The 26,003-nt window shown below is 40.3% G+C and overlaps 1 protein-coding gene across 3 annotated transcripts in view; it reads left to right on the top strand.

Annotated features, from left to right (window-relative positions):
- The window catches only part of RAB8B (RAB8B, member RAS oncogene family), a 41,918-nt gene extending 19,145 nt beyond the window's left edge, over window positions 1-22,773 (top strand). Inside the window, exons 1-8 of one of the 3 annotated variants that reach the window (XM_073303585.1) lie at window positions 3-54; window positions 7,970-8,030; window positions 13,676-13,736; window positions 14,930-15,007; window positions 16,085-16,174; window positions 17,901-17,966; window positions 20,483-20,533; window positions 22,022-22,773. In XM_073303585.1, the coding sequence (XP_073159686.1) occupies window positions 3-54; window positions 7,970-8,030; window positions 13,676-13,736; window positions 14,930-15,007; window positions 16,085-16,174; window positions 17,901-17,966; window positions 20,483-20,533; window positions 22,022-22,114 (552 nt within the window). In that variant the 3' untranslated portion in view covers window positions 22,115-22,773. Of the gene's footprint in view, window positions 1-2; window positions 55-7,969; window positions 8,031-13,675; window positions 13,737-14,929; window positions 15,008-16,084; window positions 16,175-17,900; window positions 17,967-20,482; window positions 20,534-22,021 lie in introns of those variants that run through there. The other 2 variants (XM_073303583.2, XM_073303584.2) reach the window with 2 other exon arrangements.
- Window positions 22,774-26,003: the final 3,230 nt, after the last annotated feature.

The raw sequence follows: 26,003 nt of genomic DNA, 5'->3' as shown, positions 1-26,003 counted from the left end.
AGATGGTTGGCAGTTACATGGACACTGATTTCTGCAGCATCAACTTGCCAAGAAGTAAGTATTGGCTCTTTAAATTTCTTTAACACATTAGGTGCTAGGAGTTTATTGGGCATGTATCCCACTGCTAGAAGTGGGAAGCATTGTGACTGTACACTGTGTAGAGCAGGGGTGGGCAAACTTTTTGGCTCAAGGGCCACATCGGGGTGCAAAATAGTATGGAGGGCTGGGTAGGGAAAGCTATGCCTCTGCAAACAGCCTGGCCCCTACGCCCTGACTGCCCCCCTCAGAACCCCCGACCCATCCAACCCCCTTGCTCCTTGTCCCCTCACTTAATCCTCACTCTTCTCTGTTCCAAATCTGAAAGGCTTCTGCTTGTCCAGATGTGTTGGATTTTCTTCTAGTTAAGTTTTTGGCTGGCCTGTGAGGAAGGGAGCTTATTATTCCTGCAATAAATACCCTATTCTACAGGAAAAGTTGATATGCCTAGCTCTGATAGAGTTCTTCATCTGCCAGTCTCAAAGCTCTTTCCAAAGATCATTAACCCTATTTGACAGGAGAAAAACAGGCCTGGAGGCGAAGACTTGCCCTAGATCACCCAGCAGGCCAGTGGCATGTGTATATCCAAACATGGTTTTCCTTCAAGGCTGAGTAACATTACATACTGTATTTTAGAGCTGTGACAGTTATGTGCCCCTTTCAGTTGCAACAGTACTTTGTTTATCTCTGGTTACAGTTTAAAAAAGTGTAGGGAATCTTCCAGATTAGTGTTTTTTACTTCCAGTGGATGGAAACCTCTGCTTCTTAATGTGTGGTTAAGGAGTGTGGGGGGGCAGAAATCTGCTATGTTGCTGAAATTAAAATGGATTTTTACAAGTTGGTAGGTCAACCTATGAAATGTTAGAGTCTCAGCTATATGTTATGCCATAATCTGACTTCAGTAACCAAAGTGCTGCACATGCTTAGCCATGCAGTGTATACAGCAGGAAGTGGTAGCACATGTCACTAGATCTGTGCAAATGGGTGCAGCTCACCACTTCCTGTTACTGTAGTGAAGAACAAAGGAAATGTCCATTTCTAATTCACTTAAGCCTCTCAGAATGCTGCAGTCACTTATTTGATTTTTTTTTTGTACTTTTCATTGTAACTGTGAGGCTCATGGTTTTTCTCACTACCTGTTCCTTGTTTTTAGATTCTTAAAATTTTTCACTTTCAGCGCAGATGCATTTAACATGGTCTTTTTTTGGATTCTGTAGAGCTGTTTTGTGCCAAGAAATCCTGAGTTTTAGAGTAGGTCAGATTATGGTTGTATAAATTTTTTTTTCAGGGAAAATACTAACCAGAAGAGATTATCCAGTGTTCACCAGAGTGGATCGGGGCACACAATGTGCTTGGTTTGAGTGTGCAACATATGCCCATACCTCAGGAAACCTGGCCCTTCTGGGGCTTTATTTGAAACATCTTAAACTGCAGCTCTTGTTGGTATGGTCTTCGTTTCTTGTGCATTGTGAACTAATGATTTTAAACCACGCTAGTTTCAGAACCTTTTTTTTCTTTGCTTGACACTTGTTATAATTATCATTAAAACTTCAGGCCTAGAGATGATGAATCAGGAACTCTTAAAACCCTCTGACTTAAATTGCTATTGTCCATAATATTCTTTTTTTAGAAGAGAAGTGGATATTGCATTAGTGTTTTCAGTTTTAGTAAAAACGTTAAATTTAAATTCCAACACTTGTAAAGTGCTTTGCGATGGCAGCCAAGCTAATTCAGAAAGTTTCCAAATGTAGAAACTTGGAAATTTTTTTTAATCCATTCATATTTTTAACATGTTTTTTTCCCCTCCCCGATTGCTGTAAACACACACCTCTTCAATAAACAAGAGAATCTGATTATAGAAACTAGCAGGGTGCTGGACGCACAGTGCTATTAAATGTTATGTGAAAATATGTATTTTTTTTCTAATTTCAGTTATGGTAATCCTGGGCGTAACTTGAAAGGACATGAAAATCCGTAACAGAAGTGCCTTGCTAAATTGACATAAAAGTGAAGTTGATGAACTAATCTAATTTCTCAATAACTTTGAAACTTGTTAATGAATCATGAATAATTAAATTAATATCTGGAGTTGACTATAGCTAGAGTCATTACATTAAGTTAGAACAGTGTTATCAGTAAAAGTTCATGCAGTATCAAAATATTAATGTGGTGTTTGTAGTGACAACATACATTCTTACAAACTAGTGTTGCTTTAAATTTCATATCCTCACTTCATTGCATCTGATATTGAACAGCTGAAATTTGGTGGCATCTTCACAAAATCAAAATGTTTCCACCTCCTGAGTATGTAAGTCAAAGTTCAAGTGATTCACGCATTTGTATACTGATGTGTCATCTTCAAACTCAATTGCAATATAAAAAATCCTGGAACTTCCTATTTTTAGCTGTATATAAGCCCTTGATGCTAGAAACAGAATTTTCTTCACTAAATGTAGCTGTCCATTAAATGGCTATTGTCAAATGTATATTAGAGGAAAATCCATATGGATCATAGACCGTGATTAAATGTTGGGTAATTTATTTAGGAAAAGAAATGGGGCCATGATTTTCAAACTGGATTGGTAATCTAGGGGCTGTAGCAGACTTAAAAGGGTTCTGACTTATAAATAATGGGTGCTTGGTGTCAATGTAAGAGAGCTTGATTTTTTTCAGATACCAAGTTAGACATCCAAAAACCAAGATGCCCAAATCACTAATCCATTTGGAAATCATAGTCTTAACTCCTAGATCCGTTGTTTTTATGATCACATTCTCAGATTCTAATAGGTGATATTGAAAATTCTACCCATAATATATAAAGTTACTGCCAGTTTTAACCATAGTGTATGCAACTTACTTTATTTTCATAACTACAGAACTAACGTAGCATTTCCTTACTACATTTGTGAGGTTATGACTTAATCTAGAAAACAAGACTTGGGGTAAAATTTTGAAAAGTGAACCTTGAGTGCTTTTATATACTCCGTGTGTGTGTGTGTATTATATATCTCCATGATCTATTGCAGTAGGCATCATTTACGGACCAGCCTATACATCTGGTTTGCAGATAGAATCGTAGAATATCAGGGTTGGAAGGGGCCTCAGGAGGTCATCTAGTCCAACACCCTGCTCAAAGCAGTACCAATCCCCAATTAAATCATCCCAGCCAGGGATTTGTCACGCCTGACCTTAAAAACTTCTAAGGAAGGAGATTCTACCATCTCCCTAGGTAACGCATTCCAGTGTTTCACCACCCTCCTAGTGAAAAATTTTTTCCTAATATCCAACCTAAACCTCCCCCATTGCAACTAGAGACCATTACTCCTTGTCCTGTCATCTTCTACCACTGAGAATAGTCTAGATCCATCCTCTTTGGAACCACCTCTCAGGTAGTTGAAAGCAGCTATCCAATCCCCTCTCATTCTTCTCTTCTGCAGACTAAACAATCCCAGTTCCCTCAGCCTCTCCTCATAAGTCATTTGTTCCAGACTCCTAATAATTTTTGTTGCCCTTTGCTGGACTCTCTCCAATTTTTCCACATCCTTCTTGTAGTGTGGGGCCCAAAACTGGACACAATACTCCAGATAAGGCCTCACCAATGTCGAATAGAGGGGAACGATCACGTCCCTCCATCTGCTGGCTATGCCCCTACTTATACATCCCAAAATGCCATTGGCTTTCTTGGCAACAAGGGCACGCTGTTGATTCATATCCAGCTTCTCGTCCACTGTCAACCCTAGGTCCTTTTCCGCAGAACTGCTGCCTAGCCGTTTGGTCCCTAGTCTGTAGCGGTGCATTGGATTCTTCTGTCCTAAGTGCAGGACCCTTAGGACAGAAGACCCTGCACTTACCCTTGTTGAACCTCATCAGATTTCTTTTGGCCCAGTCCTCCAATTTGTCTAGGTCCCTCTGTATCCTATCCCTACCTGCCACCGTATCTACCACTCTTCCTAGTTTAGTATCATCCGCAAATTTGCTGAGGGTGCAATCCACACCATCCTCCAAATCATTTATGAAGATATTGAACAAAACCGGCCCCAGGACCGACCCTTGGGGCACTCCACTTGATACCGGCTGCCATCTAGACATGGAGCCATTGATCACTGCCCGTTGAGCCCAACAATCTAGCCAACTTTCTACCCACCTTCTAGTGCATTCATCCAGCCCATACTTCTTTAACTTGTTGACAAGAATACTGTGGGAGACCGTGTCAAAAGCTTTGCTAAAGTCAAGAAACAATACATCCACTGCTTTCCCTTCATCCACAGAACCAGTAATCTCATCATAGAAGGCGATTAGATTAGTCAGGCATGACCTTCCCTTGGTGAATCCATGCTGGCTGTTCCTGATCACTTTCCTCTCATGTAAGTGCTTCAGGATTGATTCCTTGAGGACCTGCTCATGATTTTTCCGGGGACTGAGGTGAGGCTGACTGGCCTGTAGTTCCCAGGATCCTCCTCCTTCCCTTTTCTAAAGATGGGCACTACATTAGCCTTTTTCCAGTCATCTGGGACTTCCCCCGGTCGCCATGAGTTTTCAAAGATAATGGCCAATGGCTCTGCAATCACAGCTGCCAACTCCTTTAGGACTCTCGGATGCAATGCATCCGGCCCCATAGACTTGTGCACGTCCAGCTTTTCTAAATAGTCCCTAATCGCTTCTTTCTCCACAGAGGGCTGGCCACCTACTCCGCATGCTGTGTTGCCCAGCGCAGCAGTCTGGGAGCTGACCTTGTTCGTGAAGACAGAGGCAAAAAAAAGCATTGAGTACATTAGCTTTTTCCACATCCTCTGTCACTAGGTTGCCTCCCTCATTCAGTAAGGGGCCCACACTTTCCTTGGCTTTCTTCTTGTTGCCAACATACCTGAAGAAACCCTTCTTGTTACTCTTAACATCTCTCGCTAGCTGCAGCTCCAGGTGCGGTTTGGCCCTCCTGATTTCATTCCTACATGCCCGAGCAACATTTTTATACTCTTCCCTGGTCATTTGTCCAAGCTTCCACTTCTTGTAAGCTTCTTTTTTATGTTTAAGATCTGCAAGGATTTCATTGTTAAGCCGAGCTGGTCGCCTGCCATATTTACTATTCTTTCGACACATCGGGATGGTTTGTCCCTGTAACCTCAATAGGGATTCTTTGAAATACAGCCAGCTCTCCTGGACTCCTTTCTCCCTCATTATTCCCCCAGGGGATCCTACCCATCAGTTCCCTGAGGGAGTCGAAGTCTGCTTTCCTGAAGTCCAGGGTCCGTATTCTGCTGCTTACCTTTCTTCCCTGTGTCAGGATCCTGAACTCGACCAACTCATGGTCACTGCCTCCCAGATTCCCATCCACTTTTGCTTCCCCTGCTAATTCTTCGCGGTTTGTGAGCAGCAGGTCAAGAAAAGCTCTCCCCCTAGTTGGCTCCTCCAGCACTTGCACCAGGAAATTGTCCCCTACGTTTTCCAAAAACTTCCTGGATTGTCTGTGCACCGCTGTAGTGCTCTCCCAGCAGATATCAGGATGTTTAAAGTCGCCCATGAGAACCAAGGCGTGCGATCTAGTAGCTTCTGCGAGTTGCCGGAAGAAAGCCTCATCCACCTCATCCCCCTGGTCCAGTGGTCTATAGCAGACTCCCGCCACTACATCACTCTTGTTGCTCACACTTCTAAACTTAATCCAGAGACACTCAGGTTTTTCTGCAGTTTCGTACCGGAGCTCTGAGCAGTCATACTGCTCCCTTACATACAGTGCTACTCCCCCACCTTTTCTGCCCTGCCTGTCCTTCCTGAACAGTTTATAACCATCCATGACAGTACTCCAGTCATGTGAGTTATCCCACCAAGTCTGTTATTCCAATCACGTCATAATTCCTTGTCTTCACCAGGACCTCCAGTTCTCCTTGCTTGTTTCCAAGGCTTTGTGCATTTGTATAACCTGCTGATCGCCCCTCATTCTCAGTATGAGGTAGGAGCCCTCCCCTCACAGACATTCCTGCCTGTGCTTCCTCCCGGTATCCTGCTTGCCCACTTACCTCAGGGCTTTGGTCTCCTTCCCCCGGTGAACCTAGTTTAAAGCCCTCCTCACTAGGTTAGCCAGCCTGCTCGCAAAGATGCTCTTCCATCTCTTCGTTAGGTGGAGCCCATCTCTGCCCAGCACTCCTCCTTCATGGAACAGCATCCCATGGTCAAAGAATCCAAAGCCTTCTCTCCGACACCACCTGCGTAGCCATTCGTTGACTTCCACGATTCGACGTTCCCTACCCCGGCCTTTTCCTTCCACGGGGAGGATGGACGAGAACACCACTTGCGCCTCAAACTCCTTTATCCTTTTTCCCAGAGCCACGTAGTCCACAGTGATCCGCTCAAGGTCATTCTTGGCAGTATCATTGGTGCCCACGTGGAGAAGCAGGAAGGGGTAGCGATCCGAGGACTTGATGCATCTCAGCAGTCTCTCCGTCACATCGTGAATCTTAGCCCCTGGCTAGCAGCAGACTTCTCTGTTTTCCCAGTCAGGGCGGCAGATAGATGACTCAGTCCCCCTGAGGAGAGAGTCCCCGACCACCACCACCCGCCTCCTTCTCTTGTGAGTGGTGGTCATGGAACCCACAACCTCAGGACATCGCATCTCATGCCTTCCAATCAGCGGAGTCTCCTTCTGCTTTCTCCCCCAGACGTATCATCTGGTCTACTCTCCGCAATGGTACCTGTGGCGAGAACATGAAAACAATTACTTACCTGTGTCTGCGTTGCTGTTACCCGGACATTCCCCCTTCTTCTGGAGGTCACATGTTGCCAAGCTTCTTCACTGGCTTCTTGGCTCCGCTGTGCAACCTGCTCTAAATCTTTAGAGCTTTGTGCCCTAAGAAGCATATCATGACTTTTGTCCAGGAAATCCTCAGATTCTCGTATGCAACACAGGGTCGATATCTGTTGCTCCAGACCTTCAATCTTCTCTTCCAATATGGATACTAGCTTGCACTTTGTACAGACAAAGTCGCTTCTGTCCTGTGGAAGAAAGACAAACATGGCATATCCAGTGCAGGTCACAATAGCTGAACACCCCCCCCCACACACACACACACACACATGACCTTCCTACTATGAGCTTCCTCAGAGAAACTGGCAAGATGTAAGCCTCACTGGGCTCACCCCAGGCAAACTCCTAGGCAAACTTCTGCTGTGTGCTGCTCTGCTGTTCCCCACTGCTCAGCTGGTTCGCGGAGCTCTGGCTATTTTTAAACAGCCAGGCTTCCCTGAAACAGACAGACACCCCCAATACCCGCCCCCTGCAGGCTACCACCCAATCAGGCACTCGCTCAGGGCTTTCAAACTGCCCTCCCAGCAAACACACACTCAGATACTCGCCAATCCCAGGCAACTCCTGCTGTGTGCTGCTCAGCTGGTCCGCCGCCGCTCAGCTAGTTCATGGAGCTCTGATAAGAGTAACGCTTTCCTTTGTTTGACTATAAAGTGCCTTACCCCTCTCCTGCAGCTTCTGATTTGAAAATTTGGGCTTATTTCATTCTAAAGTAGCCACTAATATTAGAAGGCCAGTTTAAGGTTTAAGGTAAGGCTGAATTTTTCAGACGTGTTGAGCACCCAGGACTCCCATGGACTTTGGTTAAACTTCAGGATAGTCAGAACTTTTGATAGTTGGGCCTTTCTCTCTAATTGGGCACCCAAAATTTGTGGCTACTTCTGAAAACTTTGGTCCTACAGTATAAATAAGTAGAGGGATGTTGGGGTGAGATCTTGAACTGGTATAAACTAGCATAGCGCCATTAACTTCAGTGTCTAGTTTTCTGTACAAATTCAGCAGAGTAATTTGAGAGTAACAACTTCAGAATCTTTACTGCTTTCCTACCATGACCCTTACTTTTATTTCAGAGCAATGAATAGAAAATTGAATATTTGTTTCCTTTTGTCATTAAACTTATATGTTTCTCTCTGCCAGGAATTGATTTTAAAATCAGAACAATAGAACTAGATGGAAAGAAAATTAAGCTACAAATATGGTAAGTATTACAAAGCAATGTAAATAAATTAAGTTTTCAGTCAGGCTCAATTACTCATGGGCAGTAGAGTGCAATAGCATAAACAGGGCAGACTTCGGCCTGGTCTACACTATGGTGGAGGATCGATCTAAGTTGCGCAACTTCAGCTACGTGAATAACATAGCTGAAGTCGATATACTTAAATCTACTCACCGCGGTGTCTTCACTGTGGTGAGTCAACAGCTGACGCTCCCCCATTGACTCCACCTATGCCTCTCGCTCCGGTGGAGTACAGGAGTTGATGGCAGAGTGCTCGGCGGTCGATTTATTGCGTCTAGACTAGACATGATAAATCGACCCCCGCTGGATCGATCGCTGCCCCTCGATCCTGCAGGTAATGTAGACAAGCCCTGAGTGATGGAGAAGCTGTAAAACTTGTGGTAAGCTCTCGTACAATAGCTATCTGCCACCTTGTTCTTAGAGAAAAGGTTCTCCTAACAGCACAATCCTAGACTAAGCAGTGAGAGCTGCTAGGTTTTTTTGTTTTTTATTTTTTTATTTTTTTTTGTTGTTTGTTTGTTTGTTTTTAAATCTAATTTGTGTTGGATGGATGTTTAATGTATTGGTGCCTGGAGTCAGACTGCATAATGGGAAATGGGGATTGTCAAAAGTTCTTGGGTCATGGGGGAAGGAAGGACTGGTGTCCTATCATCACAGGGATTGTCAGATGGATTCAGGCAGACCACTAAATGCTACAACGGTTTTTCCACTTAAAATATCAGGTGCTTGCTGATATATTTTAAGGGGGGGCTGGAATGAGCCCTTTCTGACACTTGGTTTAATGCAGTGATACTCAGACTGAGGCTTGTGAGTCACAAGGGGCTTTTTAATGTGTTGCCTGTGGCTCTTTGCAGCACATGATATTAAAACACTGTGATTTTAATTATTAACCAATCGGGATGCTTTTACGATGTTAACCAATTACATTATCAACTTGTATTAAATTACCTTATTTTCTGTGAGAATAATATGTATAAAAATATATAGTACTATAGAAAATTAAACAGTGAATTCATACTACTGTGTGTCTCTTGGGTAATGATGATGGCGAATTTGGCTCCTGAAACACTGATGTCTGAGTATCACTGATTTAACATTTCCATGTAATGAAAAGTCACCATCACTAGCTAAATCTTCTTTTATCTGTTGGTGTCCAAATGTTATCCATATCCATACAGTGTTGAGAAATTAGCCAGCAGACTTCCACAGACATCTGGAATTTAGCTGCCTCTGGTGCAGTTGACATTCATACACTTCCTGAGCTCACTGGTTAAAACTTGTCTTATCCTCACATGGCCAGTTTCCTTGAAGCAGCATCCAAGAAACTTTACTGACTGCTATCCTATGGTGGTTGGTCCTAATTCTTAATTATGCATGAAATTGTCCTATCCTGTATTTGTTTTTAATGACTTCTTGGGGCACACTTTTTTGTTTAATACAGGCTAAAATGTATAGAAACTGCCTCAGAAGAATTGCTTACACTTGTTCCTGTAAGCAGGGCCATGCAGTACTGAGTCTCAGTTGACTGATGCCGTGTCAGTTTCTTAACTGAAAATTTGATTTCTCTTTTTTACTATTTCCCAGGGTGGACTTGATTTTAAATCCAAATTGATTTAAATCACTACTCGTGAAGACTTGATTTAATCATGGATTTCTACATAAAAGTGCATTCTTGTTGGTTTTTATAACCTTAATACATATTCTTCACAACTCAGAGAGAGATGTAGGTTTCATTTTTAGAAGGTACACACTACACATTTTTAAAGTGATTTATTTTGAAAACATTTCAGATTAGTTTTACAGCTATATCAGAAAATGAATGATTGTTTGGTTATTGCGTTTACCAAAGGTATTTTAACAAAACAAGCATTTAAATTTGTTTTTAGTTAAAAACATTCAAGTTTTTTAAAATCAGGTTTGTTTTCGTTAAAATTGTTTAACTAAAAGAGTTTAAATGAAATATTAAAAAAAAAACCCCACAAAAATTAAATCGACTGTCAGCCAGGTCAACATGAGAAACTTAAAATATTGGCTTCTGCAGTTAACTCGGTCGTCTTCACCTTCATTTTCCTGTTTCTTCATAATCTGGAAAAGAAAAACAAGCTTTCCTGCTTTTTCAGGTCCCAAAGGATTTCTCAATTTGGAATGAATTAGTCCAAAGGAAGAAAATATTCTTTCTATACCAACGAAGAAACTACTGTGTTTAAAAGTGAGATTATCACTTCAACAGTTTCTGAATCCAAGTGCTTAAGTGACTTCCACCAGTTCACTGGTGTGACTTTCTTTAAAATATCATCAGCAAATATATATTTCTTGAATGGTTCACCCTTAGCTCTGAAGTTTGTTATAGTTGGCATTATGGAGGGATGATTGCTGGATGTCCATGTCATAGCCAACTCCTCTTCTTCAGCCATTATGGTTTGACCCTGGTACCGAGTATTGAGAATATCTGCAAGAAAATGAGCTGGAGATGGTGCTTGTCCCATTCGGTTTTTTTAAATGCTTGTAATTTAACTCTGTCATTGCATATTTTTCTTTTTAAGATCGCACTCGATTCCTTACAAATTTCTACTATGTCAGCAATAATACAGCTATTTCCCTGCATTTTGTTCAAGGCTACAGAAATAGGCTTCAGGGTACTCAGCATGTGTTCAACATTTCTCTTAAGCCCAATCTTGAGAACTTTGGCTGTGACAGTGCCATCTATTTTTTTCATGATTTTGTTCACAAACTGTCATTAGATTGGGCCCGTTCTTGATATAGTGCAGGAAACACTCCACTACCGAGTTCCATCGTACGTCATATAGGAGAGTTTGCTTGGTTCCTCCCATTTTTTTTCAGAGCAGCTGCTGCAAAGTGGTTGTTATGGAAGTATTTTGCAATTTCAACGACATTAGGCTTTATTTCTGGAACACTGAAGTCTTTGGCTAGGAGGTGCACCAAATGAGCATGGCAACTGTATGTTATTAGCTTGGGACTCTTCACTCTCTTCTAAATAATTTCTTCTCATCTTGGATTCATTTGCAGCATTGTCTGTGACCAAGCTGCATACTAAACTTTTTGAATTTTTTTTTTTCAGTTTGTTATAGCTTTTACTGCTGCTACTTGTAAGTATTCTGGTGTGTGTGCATTTCCTGACGTATCAATTGTTTCTGTAAGGTAGACATTCCCTTCTTCTGTTGTCCCACAAGCACACACAACAGGATCATTGTGGACATTGCTCCATCCATCAAGACTCAGGTTAACAATTTTACCCTCTGGAGCTTTTGCACACTGCTCAATTTCTCTTTCATACACTTTCTCCAGCAATTAGCCTGCATCATCAGCTCTGTTGGGTGGACTGTATCCTGGTCTTAATGACTGGACTGAACTAATGAAGTGTGGGGTCTCAGTCATATGGAAAGGAGAGTTTTTGTTGCATAAACAAACTGGGCAATTTTTTCATCAATTACCTCTTTTTCTAATCTGCTGGTTCTTATCACAAACTTATCTATGGCTGTTTCTGGATGATGGAGATTTTTTTTTTTTCTTTTTTCTGCAGGTGATATACTGTGGCTATGTGACATATATGATGTGACTGAAACACTATCATTGGCAGATAACTCTGAAACTATAGAAAATGATGGTGATCTTGAAGGTGGATAGTCTTCAGAATCCTGTATGTTGAGGATGGATTCTCCTAAACAAAATAAATCAATGCAGTTATTTAATTATTATTACCATACTTCTCATTTAGTATTACTCATTGCATTCCTTGACACTTAGTACTATTTTAAAATTGAAATTGTAAAAGGAAGATCAGCCTATTTCAGCTATTTTTTATCACAACTGCATCTAAAATGATAATACCATAGAGTAACAACTATATTTTTTGCTCAAACATGAGAATTTAAGAATAGACCAGAAGGAAAACAGGCAGTCCATAAGAAAGAAGTATGAAATAAAAGTTTACCAATCTGAAGATCCTGCAGGTTCAGACATGTTGCTTTCATCATCTTCAACGCAGCTTTCTCCTAAGAAGGAACACTTCTCATGATGTTGTTTCATTCGGGCAGCCAGGCCTTGCATTTCATTGTTGCACTTTTTGCATTTTGCATGCATGCCTGTCTTACCCGCAGGTAGAGGAACGTCATTAAAATATTCCTGAACTGGGTCTCTCTCACGGCCTGCTGCCATTATAGGTTTTCCTTTCTAGTGAGAGAATGGTAGGGTAGATCTCAAATCAATGAAGGCTACGCTCAGAAAGACATCAAGACTTCTGGAATGTGCTGCTCTAACAGTTTCACTTTTGTTTCTACTGCCTGTAGCTCCCTTCTCACATTATCTCCAGACTTCTTTTCCTTGTCCAGATCTATTCTGCCCCAACAATCTTCTATTCATCGAACTTTTTGAAACTTTGCACTTTTAGAGAGTGGTAAGGGACTGATTCTATGTGCACAAATTTGTAGAGGGACAATAGGGTTGAAGTCTGTTATTTCTCACCTCCGTCTGTCTGTGTTTGTAAATAAATAAATAAACATTTTTGCTGTTAACAAGCATGTTTTCTCTGGAGACACAAATCCACAGTTTGAGAACTGCAAAACTAAGCATCTCAGATGGTATCTTCTAGACCAGGGATCGGCAACCTTTGGCACATGGCCCATCAGGGAAAGCTGCTGGCGGGCCGGGACAGTTTGTTTACCTGCAGTGTCCGCAGGTTCGGCGGGCCGGGACGGTTTGTTTACCTGCAGCGTCCGCAGGTTTGGCCAATCGCCGCTCCCACTAGCGGCAGTTGGTCGTTCCAGGCAAATGGGGGCTGCGGGAAGTGGCAGCCAGCACATCCCTCGGTCCCCACGGTTTCCTGCAGCCCCCATTGGCCTGCAGTGTGCTGGCTGCCACTTCCCTCAGCCCCCATTAGCCTGGAACAGCAAACCGCGGCCAGTGGGAGCTGCGATTGGCCAAACCTGCCGACACTGCAGGTAAACAAACCGGCCCGACCCACTATGGATTTCTCTGATGGGCCCCATGCCAAAGGTTGCTGATCCCTGATCTAGACTGAGCACTGAATCCCATTGGGTAGTTAGAAAGATTAACCTAAATAATATATACAGAAGCCCCTGGACCTCCATAAAATTGAGTCCCTAATCTATGAACTATTGGAACTCATTTACAAAACTTTTCTTAAACATTACATGAATATATTGTCTCATACTATAGAATTAGAATTTATAATCCCTATTCCATGATGAGATACATTATAGCTCAGAGATAGTTTTAATTAAGATATCTTTAGATAGGTTTTTTCCTCAAAAAGCGTTTTATCAAAAAAATCCTATTTAAATTTTAAAAAATTCAATGATTTAAAATTTTTGTTTAAAAAAAATGATTTTTATCCACCCTGCTATTTCCCCTCATAAATATCAATCTCAGTATAATGGTTTGTTGCTCCTTTTTTGAGTGTAAAGGAGAAAGATATACTTATTTAACCCTTTTTAAAGGGTACTTTTCTTAATATCCAGGCGTATCAACACATTCATTACCTTTTTGGTTTTTTTGGATTCTGAAAGTAGTGAAAACAAGGTTTAAAAACAATAAACAAACAAGTGTCTGTTTTCACCAAATTCTAGGGATACGGCTGGTCAGGAGAGATTCCGCACAATCACAACAGCATACTACAGAGGAGCCATGGTGAGTGAGTGTTTGGAGTGTTATCTGTTCAGGTCTAACTAAAATCGTAATTAGTTTGCTTCCTTAGGTTTAAAGGGTTCAACCTGTCTTGCTAGAGAGAAATAATAACTCAAAGATAGGGGATAACAGATTATTTCAGGACCACTGCGGTTTTTGTGAAATCTTGTTCTCCAGTTTTCTGCCCCTCCATCTTGTATATAGTCACAATCTCTCTCTGGACACAAGGCTTAATTCACCAAGTTTTGTTTTTATGCAATCAACATTTTCCTTGTTTCAAGTGATAGCAGGATAGGTGATATGTCTGGTAATATTAAAAGTGAATTTGACTGAGTTGGTTTTCCTGCTGTGTGTCCCCTTCAGCAGCTCTAGAATGCTGCCGCTAGAATCAGACATGATCAAGTATATAAATTGTCTCTAGTGCAACTGCTACTGGTTCTAGTTAGTGAACTATTTGACTTTTAAATAGTTTCTTACATTTTGACACACCCTTATGTGACAGAGCTATTCACAACATACCATGACTGAGACATCCTAGGTCAGGCATTAATGCAGTTACAGTCTGGCTTTTTTTACTTTTACTGCCACCATGTTACAGGGAGATGCACGTGCATACACACAGCTATGGAAGAGCAGATTTGCCTTGACAACATTCAGTATCAGCCTTGCTATAAAACTCTACTCGTCTGTCAAGTAGAGCTACTTGCCCTGGGCAAGCAGCATCTTACAAAAGCTGTTCCTAGACCCTTTTAAGGGGTGGGGGTGTGGTGATGCATAGTGAACATTGAATACATGTTGTAAACATGGCTTACTTAAGACAAACAGGATATCAGATCTTGGTTAATTTATGGTGGTCACAATCTTTCTTTCTAGTAAGACCAACTGCTGGCTGCCTTTTTAGTTATAGAATTTACAAATTCTTGCTCACCATAGTTTAGCTAGTTTTAACTTAATATTTTAAGAGCATAATTATCCTATGTTTAAAAACAATAGGAGACAATTAATGGATATTTATTGGGTCAAGACCATTCAAAATTTATTCAAAGAGAGATCATATAAAGTCTTCAGAAAGGGCTGTTAATTATAAAGGTATATGTGGCTTACTGACTCTTTAGGCGTTTTAACTGCAAACAAGCAATATGTACATCAAATCTAAACTAATATTAAGATTAGATTGTTTTGTTTTTCCTCCACAGGGAATTATGCTGGTATATGACATCACAAATGAGAAGTCTTTTGACAACATTAAAAACTGGATAAGGAACATAGAAGAGGTAGGTGATTGGGGAAATAAGCTGCATCTGTTGATATTCCAAAGCTATCTCCAAAGCAATGACCAACATCTGAGCAATTTTATTTTCTTTCAGCGAAGGAGTATATATGTGTAGCCAAGTTAGAATGGATGTAAACCAAAGCAGTCGTCCTTGAGCACAGGGTGGCTTTCCGGTTTACCATGGGCTGGAAGAGGAAAGTTAGAGACTGTCATTCAAAAATGATCATGTAGAGCAAGGATTTCAAAACAGCTTGCTTCCAGTGGATGCCTTTAGCTTAACCTTTGCTTTGAAGTATGGCTAAGAGATGAGAAGGAGACCTGTTTTCAGTATCTCTTGGTGAAGTTGAGAAATGCCGAACACTATTCTGGTAGTGTTTAAGTGTAGATTTAACTGCTTGTGTACATTCAATACCCTGTTGTCCAAATTTTGCCTTTGTTCTTATGTTAAACTTCAGTTGTGTTTGTTTTCCCTCACCTTGTAAACTATTTGAATAGCAAATACATTGACCATACTTGAATCTGAAGGCAGTGCTAAAGGAATTGGGAATAGGAAGGCTTGAGCATTAGATCCAAGCAAAATAAGGCTTAATCTGGTGGTGACAGAATTTTATTCTACTTGCTCTCAGAAAAAGAAACCTGCTACCATTCTCTGGTTCATTTGACTATTGGACCTCGCAAAGAAGGGACTATCCCAAGGAGACTTCTGATACATCACATCAGACTGGTCATTGGTGACAAGGGTTAGAAAAGCCTTTTACTCAAGATCAGTGTGCTTCCATTCTTGACTAATCAGGCAATTTGTGACCACTTTGCAAGTCAGTAAACATCAGTCTTATTTTAATAACTTCATTCTGAAGTCAAGCAGGACATCTACATGCTGATGCCCTAGATGTTCAAAATTAAGAAAAATACTTTATTAAGCCTTTCAAAAAGCTTTTCTTCTCTCTTTCACCACTGATGCCCTTATTAGGGTTTTATTAATGAGTTCTTATTGTCTAATGTGTGGATCTGTTTCTGATAGGTGAAGATTTATCTTTAACTCTATGCTGCTTTAACAAGAGCTTATTTTTCCCTTCAGCATGCCTCTTCAGATGTGGAAAGAATGATTTTGGGTAATAAATGTGATATGAATGAAAAGAGACAAGTCTCAAAAGAAAAAGGAGAGAAGGTACATTTTTGGACTACTAAATTCTTTAATAAAGGCCTAATATTTTCTCTGATCTACTGTTCTTAATGATGCTTGTTACTCTACTTTTAGCACCACCAAACAAAATAATCAGTCTTTTTAATTCCTTTCTGCTTTTAGAACTGGGGCAGGCAAACTTTTTGGAGGGCCGGTTAGGGGAGGCTGTCTCCCCAAACAGCCAGGTGTGGCCTGGCCCCCACACCCTATCTGACCCCCCCCGCCCAGCTTCTCGCCCCCTGACGACCCCCCTGGGACTCCTGTTCCCTGACCGACCCTGGACCCCTGCCCCTGACTGCCCCCTGCCACCCCATCCAACCCCTGCTCTCATTCCTGACTCCCCCCCCCCCCCCCCAGGACCCCTGCCACCCCCATCCAACCCCCCCATCTCCTTCCGGACTGCCCCAGCCCCTATCCACACCCGCACCCCCGAACACCATCCTGAACTCCCCTTCCCTCTATTCAACCCCCATCCCTGCCCCCTTACTGTGCTGCCTGAAGCACCGGTGGTTGGCAGCGCTACAGCTGCACTGCCCGAGCACCAGGACAGGTAGCCATGCTGCCTGGCTGGAGCCAGCCACACCACCGGGTCAGGCCACGGCTCTGCAGCTGCGCTGCCCAGCAAGAGCTCACAGCCCCGCCACCCAGAGCATTGTGCCAGAGGTGCAGTGAGCTGAGGCTGTGGGGGAGGGGGAATGGCAGGGGAGAGGCCGGGGGCTAGCCTCCTGGGCCAGGAGCTCGGGGGCCGGGCAGGAGGGTCCCGTGGGCCGGATATGGCCCGCAGGCCATAGTTTGCCCACCTCTGCTTTAGAACCTTCTACACATCGTAGGATGTCAATCTTTTTTTAAGATGGTACTTAATATATGGAATCCAATTGAGCTTCAATACTCCTCTCCAGTGAGATGTTCTAAATGTTGGCCTTCCCTATGATAACACAATTCTTCCCTTTTGAGGGAACCTAAAAAGGGAGAATAATCAGGATGTCATTTGAGTGCATTGTGGTTGATCATACTCTGAATCACTGTTTTTTGCAATGGCGAATTACGAATATGTTAAAATAGCTGTATTAAGGGTAAAGTTAGTGGTTTTAACATTCTGGGACACTTTCTAAGGATCCTGAAGTAGGGCTGCACACATGGGTTGTATATACTATAATTTCAAGTATTAGGATACTGGCTAGCGGGTAACTGGTAGGATTATCTACACCTGCATATGAATGTCTTAGACTACTATTAAGACTTTTTTTCTTAATTAAACTTTTGGTATCCATAGGAAAAGTCCTATAGAACTTGAGTGATTTGCATACAATAATTTAAAAAAGCTACAGAATAGACAAGACTTACATCAGGATCTGCCTCTGGTAATATTCTGTGGTGGGGATACAATTCAGTGTAGCTACATCAGTTTACACCAGCAGAGGGTCTGGTCCACAGTTCAGAAAACCCTTAAGCTATTCTCTCAATTTCTGTAGGAACCATTCAAGCTTCTATAGCAATTGTTGATTTAGTCCTTCATTAAATGCTATACAACTCTTCAGGAAAAGCGTAATGTTAACATTTTTCCAGTGCAAAGAAAGTACATTTGGGATTATTATATCAACTTGGTTACACCCTTAGTGGAGCCACCGCTCCATTATTAGCTGACATAATGACTTGTCACTTTGCAAACTTAATTTATAAATACCAAAACTTTTAAAAACCTGTCTTCCAGTTAGCAATAGATTATGGAATCAAGTTTCTAGAGACAAGTGCAAAATCCAGCATAAATGTGGAAGAGGTAAGATTGGAATTACGTTTTTTGTTGTCTTAAAACTTAAATACTGTTACATAGTGTTGCTTGCAATGTGATTTCTAACTATTAACTTTTCGGACCTGATGCATAATGTGGTATTGACCACTTTGCTCTTATGTCTTCATGTGCTGTCAATTTTGCTTTATTTGAGTATGTCCTTGTAGCATCCAAAACACCAGATGTCTTCTGCTAATATTTCTACATTTGTAGATGGATGTTAATAGTGACTTTTTATTAATGTTGCAGATAGTATAGTGGTACACTTACTGGTAACTAAAAGGTGTCTAGATACTTAAATTGTGCCTGCTTTTGGAACAGACTTCTATGTTTATCCAGTGCCTAGCACAGTAGGGTTCTGGACTCGAGGTGCTACCACAGTACACTAGTATTTTCTCTTTCTAGAGATAGATTTCATATTGCTACTGGATACACGCTGTACATATTCAGTTTCTCCCTGTCATTCGCCAAGAGGACCAAATATATCTTGGCTAGCAGATGGTCTGCTCACTAAGTTGAAAGAGTAGCTCAGAGTAAGTCAGGCTGTCCATATAGCTTCACTTGCTATAATTTTTTCCTGCTTTTAAATTATGATTGCCATCTTATTGGACAACTATATATTTTGCTGCAAATAGAGTTATGAGTTGAACTCACTGAGTGGACCACATCATCACTGATTGCTCAGACCTTTACTGGAAGAGGATAAGGAAATGAAGCTTGAGACTGTCGATGCTGAATTGCCAGAGAATCCCACACAAACAGTGTTTATATATACCCACACAAAATAAGTTATCTTAAAATGACCTAAAAGAAGAAAATAGTAAGGACTCCAAGAGCAGTTACTTTGGTGCTTTCTTTAGGGAGGATTAAGCTATCAGTTCATTCAAGATGGCTTAAATGTACAGATCTTTTAATGACTAGACACCAGTCATGACCTATAGCAATCTTTTTTTTTTTTTTTTTAGAGTGTTCTTAAAAACTAATACTGGTTGAAGGTAAAAAAAATAGCATAAGAGGCAAAACAGCTGGTAAATGCTTTCTTCTGGAGGCCGCTGCGTTCTAAAAGCTTTCCAAAGAATATATAAAAAGGAGGGTACACTCTCTTGTTTTTGAGGCTTCAATAAGCATTAAGTTCACAATTATGAACTTGAAATTGTGGAAATTAACATGTGCATTTTTAAAAATAGCTCAACTGATATACGATACCACTAAAGTAATTTTGTAAATTGAGAAGTGTGTGGCACATTATATAGTTCATAGCTAGAATGGATTTCTGTTTTCATTGTCCTGCATCACGTATAGCATTTGACCTATTTAAGGTTATTTCTATACCAATGCTTTTCTGTTTGTAGTGGTCTTCAGAATTGTGAAAATGAATAATGTTAATATTAATAGTGGATAATAAGGAGTGGACTTTAGATAAAAGCATGTCCCTTATTCCAATTGTTCACTCACTCTGGTATTTTTTGCTGCTTAAGTGTCAGGAGCATCCTGCAATTTCATCATTATTCCTACCCTTCATAATTAAATGCAGGGGATACATTGGCACCAAGAGCCAGAGCTCCAAGCTAGCTGCCTGGCTAACTTGTAGAATTTTCATGTTTTCCTCTCCTCTTTATTATATAAAGACCTGTAATAGGCATGTCAGACTCAAATGTAATGTGTAAATCTTGAATCTTCTTTCCAACCACTTAACTTCTAGAGGTTAACACTTAATTCTGTTAATAAGTGAATCATGTATGGAACTCAGTTTGTGCTGTTGTCATTTTTTCTCCTTTGTAAATGCATGCTTTCCCGTCCTCAGCCCCCTGACACATACTCACTCCCATTCTTTCCCTTGAGAACTTTGTCTCCAGTTCTAAGCCTTCACCTGAAATTCCACTTTCCTTTTGGTCCCTGAGAATTGAGGATTTTAGTTGCCTTAAAAAATAAACTCTGGCCATCACTCAACTTGTATCCCTATCTGATTAGCCCAACTGTCAAACAGAGCATGGCACAAACAAGCCAAAGTGGTTTTTGGCTGTGGGAGTAGGTGGGTTGGCTGGGAACCTATGTGCAAAGCATTGGCAGGGACAAAAGGAAATGGAGCTTTTGAATTTTCTGTTACAAGCTAACTCTTGAGCTTTTCCACCTTGAATGGTGCTCCTGAAAGGCTAGATTCTAACCACAGCACACAACTTGATACACGTGCTGCATGTTTGAATTCGGACTCTGGCCCTAAGTCTTTGAAAAGCAGTCTAATGTACAGCAGTGAACTGCCTCAGTAGAAGGGCTGCTCAACAGCAGAAGATGGGGTGAAGGATGCTGACCTAAACACCAGATTATAAAGCATGACTATTGCCATATGAGAAAGTATCCATTGCACACTTAGTGCCTTTGATGTAATTTTTAATATTGCATATTTTGTAGACCATGGTTTACTAAACATGTAAGACCATTCAATTTGTCTCCATTTGTCCAAATTAGACCATTTGTCTCTAATGTTCCCTTCTCCTTGGTTTCAGGCATTCTTCACACTTGCACGGGATATAATGACAAAACTCAACAGAAAAATGGTTTGTACCTTTCGCTTCACAATACATGAACCTCTGTGCATGGTGCAGGCTGTTACAAGGACCGTGTTAAAACACTTCAGTTTTATACTTCTAGGAAAACCCACTGTTTTTACAGTAATCTAACCAGAAGCTTTGTGACTGGCAAAAGAATCAGTCTCTGCATAGACTTGCGATTTACAAGTGAAGGCAGGCAATGCTGCTCTTACTGTTCAGCACTTGTGATTAAATTCTCTACAAAACTATGTAGAGAACATCAAAGCTGCACAGAAACTTTCTGTAAATGAGAAATACCAGAGTTAAGGTTCCACTCTGCCCCCTTGTGTGCATTCATTATAGCAGTCTTTATTTTACTTTTACTTTTCACACTTTCGCTCAGACTAGGGGACTGTGCAAAATATACTGCATGTGCACAAGTTTCTACTATGGCGCTATTCTTACAAATAGTATTTCCCCTCTTCCCCCCTCCCCCTTTCAGGAAGTGTTAAATTTCCTTCTCATACTCAAAAGTAGCTGACCCTCTTTTGCTCACTTTCAAAAAAATAATAAACACCTTCAGGCAGATATCATGCCTGAAAACCTTTGTTAAAAGAAACTTTGCAAAGGTACATGCATTTCACAATGAGGTATTTAACATGGAAAATGTTTAACCTTAAAGTTTCAGCTATGGTTTGCTTTAATGACTCTTGAACACGAGAGGCTTGGGAATTGACCCTAAATTTACATATCAGTAAGATCCTCTTACTGTATGGGCCCTCTGTGCATGGGAGGGGCAGAATACATAGAACAATGATCAGTCATCATTACCTATTTCTAAAAAAGGACATTGGCACAAGCCTTCTAGGTAAACTACTTGATTTCAATTTTCAGTATTTTGTCACTTATCAGTGGACAATAATTTAGCTATGCCAGTGCTATTAATGTTATGCAAACCATTTTTGCAAACTTTGTTCCTCCAATATCTTTGCTTGTTAAACAACTTCAGAAGAACAAATAATGTTTTAGTGTGCTAAATTCTATGGATCCCAGAGCAGTCTACATCTTTCGTACAGATTATACATATGGGATCTCTTTCCCACCATTAAACAACCATTTCCTGCTAAGAGGTGCATAGTACTTGTTGAGTTTATATTTATAAATCTTAGAACACTAAGTGAACACTTAGATTTCAAAAGTCCTAAAACTGTACTGCAGGCTTCACATAAATCATAAAGATGGTCCTTGCCACACTAAACTGTCCTAGCAACTCAGCTGGCTATTCTTTCAGGCTGGGATTTTCATATGGGTGCATTATTAATGTGGTAATTTGAGTTTCCAAACTATCCAGCTCCCAAGAGATTAATTGTCAGTTACCCAATAAAACTGCCCCTCTGCTTACAAAAAACAGTTGATGCCAATATTTCACTTATGCTTTGGAGGCTGAGGAGTGAAGGAAAAGGGGGAGTGCTAAGGCTGCTTTTCTCCATTCATAACATAGTTTTGTTTTTGCAGAACGACAACAGTTCACCAGGGGCTGGTGGGCCGGTGAAAATAACTGAAAATCGATCGAAGAAGAGCAGCTTCTTTCGATGCACGCTACTTTGATGAACTTCTAATGATAGACTGCAGCACACTTAGAAAAACCTTTTCTGCTTCTTTGAAAGCACAGGGTCACAAAGCCTCAGAAATAATACCACCAAGCTGCTGCTGAGAGCTTCAATGAACGTTGACTGCGTTAAACAAAATATCAAGTGGATTTTGCTCACTAAGCCCATTGACCTGTCAGGCTCCTTTTTCTCAAATGTGGAAGCAATGAAGTGGAGACACAAATGCAGGACTTAATTTTCTTCATTACTTTCTGTTTTAATGCCTGTTGCAAAAGCTGCTACATTTCTTTTAACTTTGCACATCCATATTAGCCTTTTATTGCCTGTTACTGCACAATCTAACACTTGTATTTGCACAGTTTATTGTCCTGTAAGTAAGTTCTTTAACAGATTTGTGCATTCTTTTACAAATTTATTTTACAAATTTATTTTAAAAAGCCGGAAAGAATAGATTAAATCACATCTCCAGTAATCTTTGCTCTACACATGTGAACATGTCTGCTATATGGATGTGTTTAAGGTAATGGGGCTTATTAAAACAAATTGGCATATAAGAACTTGTATAGGTTTTTATTCAGTTTTTCTCACAAATGCACAAATCCGTTCATACAGAAGCTACTGCATCTTCTATTCTGAATGTAGGATATTTCTTTTCTATTGGTTTTTACCAAACTTAAGAGAATCTTTTTAGAGCAGAGTTGTCTTCTAAATAGACGTAGTTCTTATCTCATTTGTTGAATGCACTCTTAAAGCATGTGAATGACCCCCCAGTGGTCATTCATTTTTCACCTAGTTTTCTCCTATTAGCCCAACTCATCTTTTTTATTTTTATTCTGGTTTCTGATGACACTTGAGTTGAAATCTTCAACATAGCACAGGTGGGCATCCTAGCTATCACTTAACTGACTTGTGGTAGCTAAGCTGAATGAGGGTATTCAAAACTCCTGCATTCTGTTCTCCAATGTATGAAGAGTTAACTGCAGCTCCTACGGGTGACTTACAGCAAAGCTGAGGATATTCGTGTCACACCTCTAAACCTTGACCCTTGACGGCAAAGGCATGCACAGACTAGCTTCCTGTGTAGTCACTATAGTTAAGCCCCCCCATAAAAGAAAATGGCACACCACGGCTTATAATGCAATATTATGCAGCTGATACTGAATGTGTAAAGCCTTCAGTCTGCACAGGCAATTATAGAAGTTAATCATCAGAAACTGGAACAGTGATTTAGACTGCTAGAAGCCAAGTTGAAACTTAATTGCCTTTCTAACTCCTCTGAACACCTGCAAGCTAGTTTATGTATTTTATCACTTGCTTGTTTTTCACAGATCTTTCTCCATGAATGATTAAAACTGGTGCTTTAGTTTGTTGTGCCAAACTTTGACGATTGTTAGCTTTAACTACAAACTTAACAGAGTCCACCACTTTGGTTATAAGGTGCAAATGGATTGGCTTGTTGACAAACTGCTAACTTTTCTGACATGTCTGCTTTGTTAACTTTGTGGTAATAACCAATCCGCTGTTTATTATGTTAATGTTTCACTCTGCTTCAGTTTGGGATGTCTGATATTGAATTTGTCATCTTGGGGGTCTGTCTCAAATATTTTGAAACTAATTCAGTGGACCATCAGCAGTGAATCCAAAAAGGACTTTGATTAGTGTCCTGAACAGACTTGAGAAACTTCATCTGGTTCCTCCAAAGTTTAAGTGGCTTTCTACACATTCTCCCCACACCGCTACTTAATTGTAATTAAAGTGATCCTGGTAATTAGATTGTGAATCACAATCTCCTATTCTTACTGAACTAGAAGGCACAGCAAAAGTTTTGAGTTAGCAAAAATGTTCAAAACAAAAACAACCCTAGCTGCTCTGGCCTACACTTCAAATTTTTCTGGGACAGGCTAATGCAGTTAAGTTTTCTGTATGGTAACAACATGCTTTCTATACAGCAACTGTTATGACTTCAGTTATGAATGTTGTTAATTTTCAGTAATTTACCTCTGACTTATTTTGGTGTCGTAACACACAGATTTTTATCTCGGAGTTGTCTGCAAACCAAAACTGACATGTTCTGTGGTTGGTAACTTTTACGGAATGCTTTGCTTATGTTGCATTTCCTCTGTCTTCCTTCTGTTTGGTTCTGTGTACAAACAAGATTAGTCTCCATGAACTTCCTTTTGAAAGAGCCTGTAAGTGAGAGTCTATAAAGTGCTTCTTGACGCAGCAGCAAATTGGGGTATCTGCTCTGTTGTATTAAAAAGAAAAAATCCTTGCTATTTTCTTACATTTAGCTATGCTAAACTGTACATAAATTTGAGGTAAGACCATAGGAAATTCACTTTATGCATGATAAAATGATGCAGTAAATATTTCACTTTGCTTAATGTTCGTATAATGCTCATCTTTCTCTATTTGTAGAAGGAGTTAGTGACAGATAATTTTTTCTGTCCCCTGCTGAAACTGAAAAATTCCAGTTTCATGTGAAAACATTATGGTTTTATGGATAAGGTAAAACATTTGATTTTTTTTCAGCAGTATTAAGTGGTTGAGGGGCCGCACTTTATCAGTATATTAACTTTTGATAATGGTCAACATAGACCTCTTTACTCGTACAGTCTGTTGTCAGACATTGAAAAATGTGCTGTATTTGAGCATGTAAATCAGCTGATTATGTTTCACTGGGAACTTTTTCTAGCTATATTTTGCTTTAGGCAAGCAGACAAATAATAACTTATGTCTGAGCATCAGTTGCTGGATGCTTCAGGTTTTTCTAATACCAGTATGAATGTTTTGTGCAGTCTTTTTTGTTATAATTTACTCAAGACTATAATCTTAATTTTTGAAAGACTCTGACTATACCTCAGCTAACTAACATTCTAATATCCATTAAAACAAAGGTGATCCAACTATTATTCATTATACAAAGCAGAAAATGTGCAGCCTGCCTGGCTCTAAAGACCTCCATTAGTCTTTAAGGAAACGCAGGCATTTCTTTGGGTTTTATTAGGACTAGAACCTACTTGCTGTCAAGTGAGGGGTTTCCTCCCCACAACTCTTGCCTTCCCTCCCAGTTTGTGCAGTGTGTTCTGTTTTTTCTAAATGGTGAGAAAATAAAACCTGAAAATATATGGTCTCAATGCTTCTTTTGCTATAGCTTTCAATCCTGTGATCAGCAAACCATGCACATAAAATGCTTAGTTCTTGTTGAGTAGACATAGAATACTTGATTTAGGTTTAGTTATTAAATCTCTTGAAGTTTGTTTAATGTTAAAACTTCGAAACCACATATTAAATGTAATGCAATTTTACCTTTATTGAATGTGGGGGTTTCTACAGTACTAGTCAAGGTTTTTGAAAAGTGCAGTTTTATAAATGAGGTATTTCCTGTCACAAGTGCATTTCCTCTTTTAGTCTTTTGTTTGTCGAGTGAAATCAAGTCCATTATTTTCACAAGCCAAAAGTGGAGGGGGCGGGGTGTATTTTTGAAATACATTTTTTTTTCTGTGAACTCTTGATGGGTAACAATTTGGAAGATATACCAATAGCATGTAAAGTGCATAAATGTGTTGCTAATTTGTGGAAATGCATCGGTCATCTGATTACATAATCAAGTGAAATTTGCCAGGTAAAAGTTTAAGGACAAGCTGTTTGCACATATTGGCTCCTTCCCTCTACTGCACCCGAGCTGCTTGTGCCACATTACTCTACTCTTAATATACCTTGTACTTCAAAATGCCATGTAAAGGCAGGACTTCCCACTTTTTCTTTACCAGTGAATTTAAACATGTTAGTGCATTCCTATGGCCTTATAAACATATATTTTGCAAATGACACTTTTCCTTGGGATTACAATTATTTTAATGCAATATACAGTTACTAAATTCAGA

The sequence above is a fragment of the Lepidochelys kempii genome, chromosome 10 (assembly GCF_965140285.1).
Source record: "Lepidochelys kempii isolate rLepKem1 chromosome 10, rLepKem1.hap1, whole genome shotgun sequence".
NCBI classification, from domain to species: Eukaryota; Metazoa; Chordata; order Testudines; family Cheloniidae; genus Lepidochelys; species Lepidochelys kempii.
Note: the sequence above shows the minus strand (reverse complement) of the source record. Positions and strands in the feature narration are given on the sequence as shown.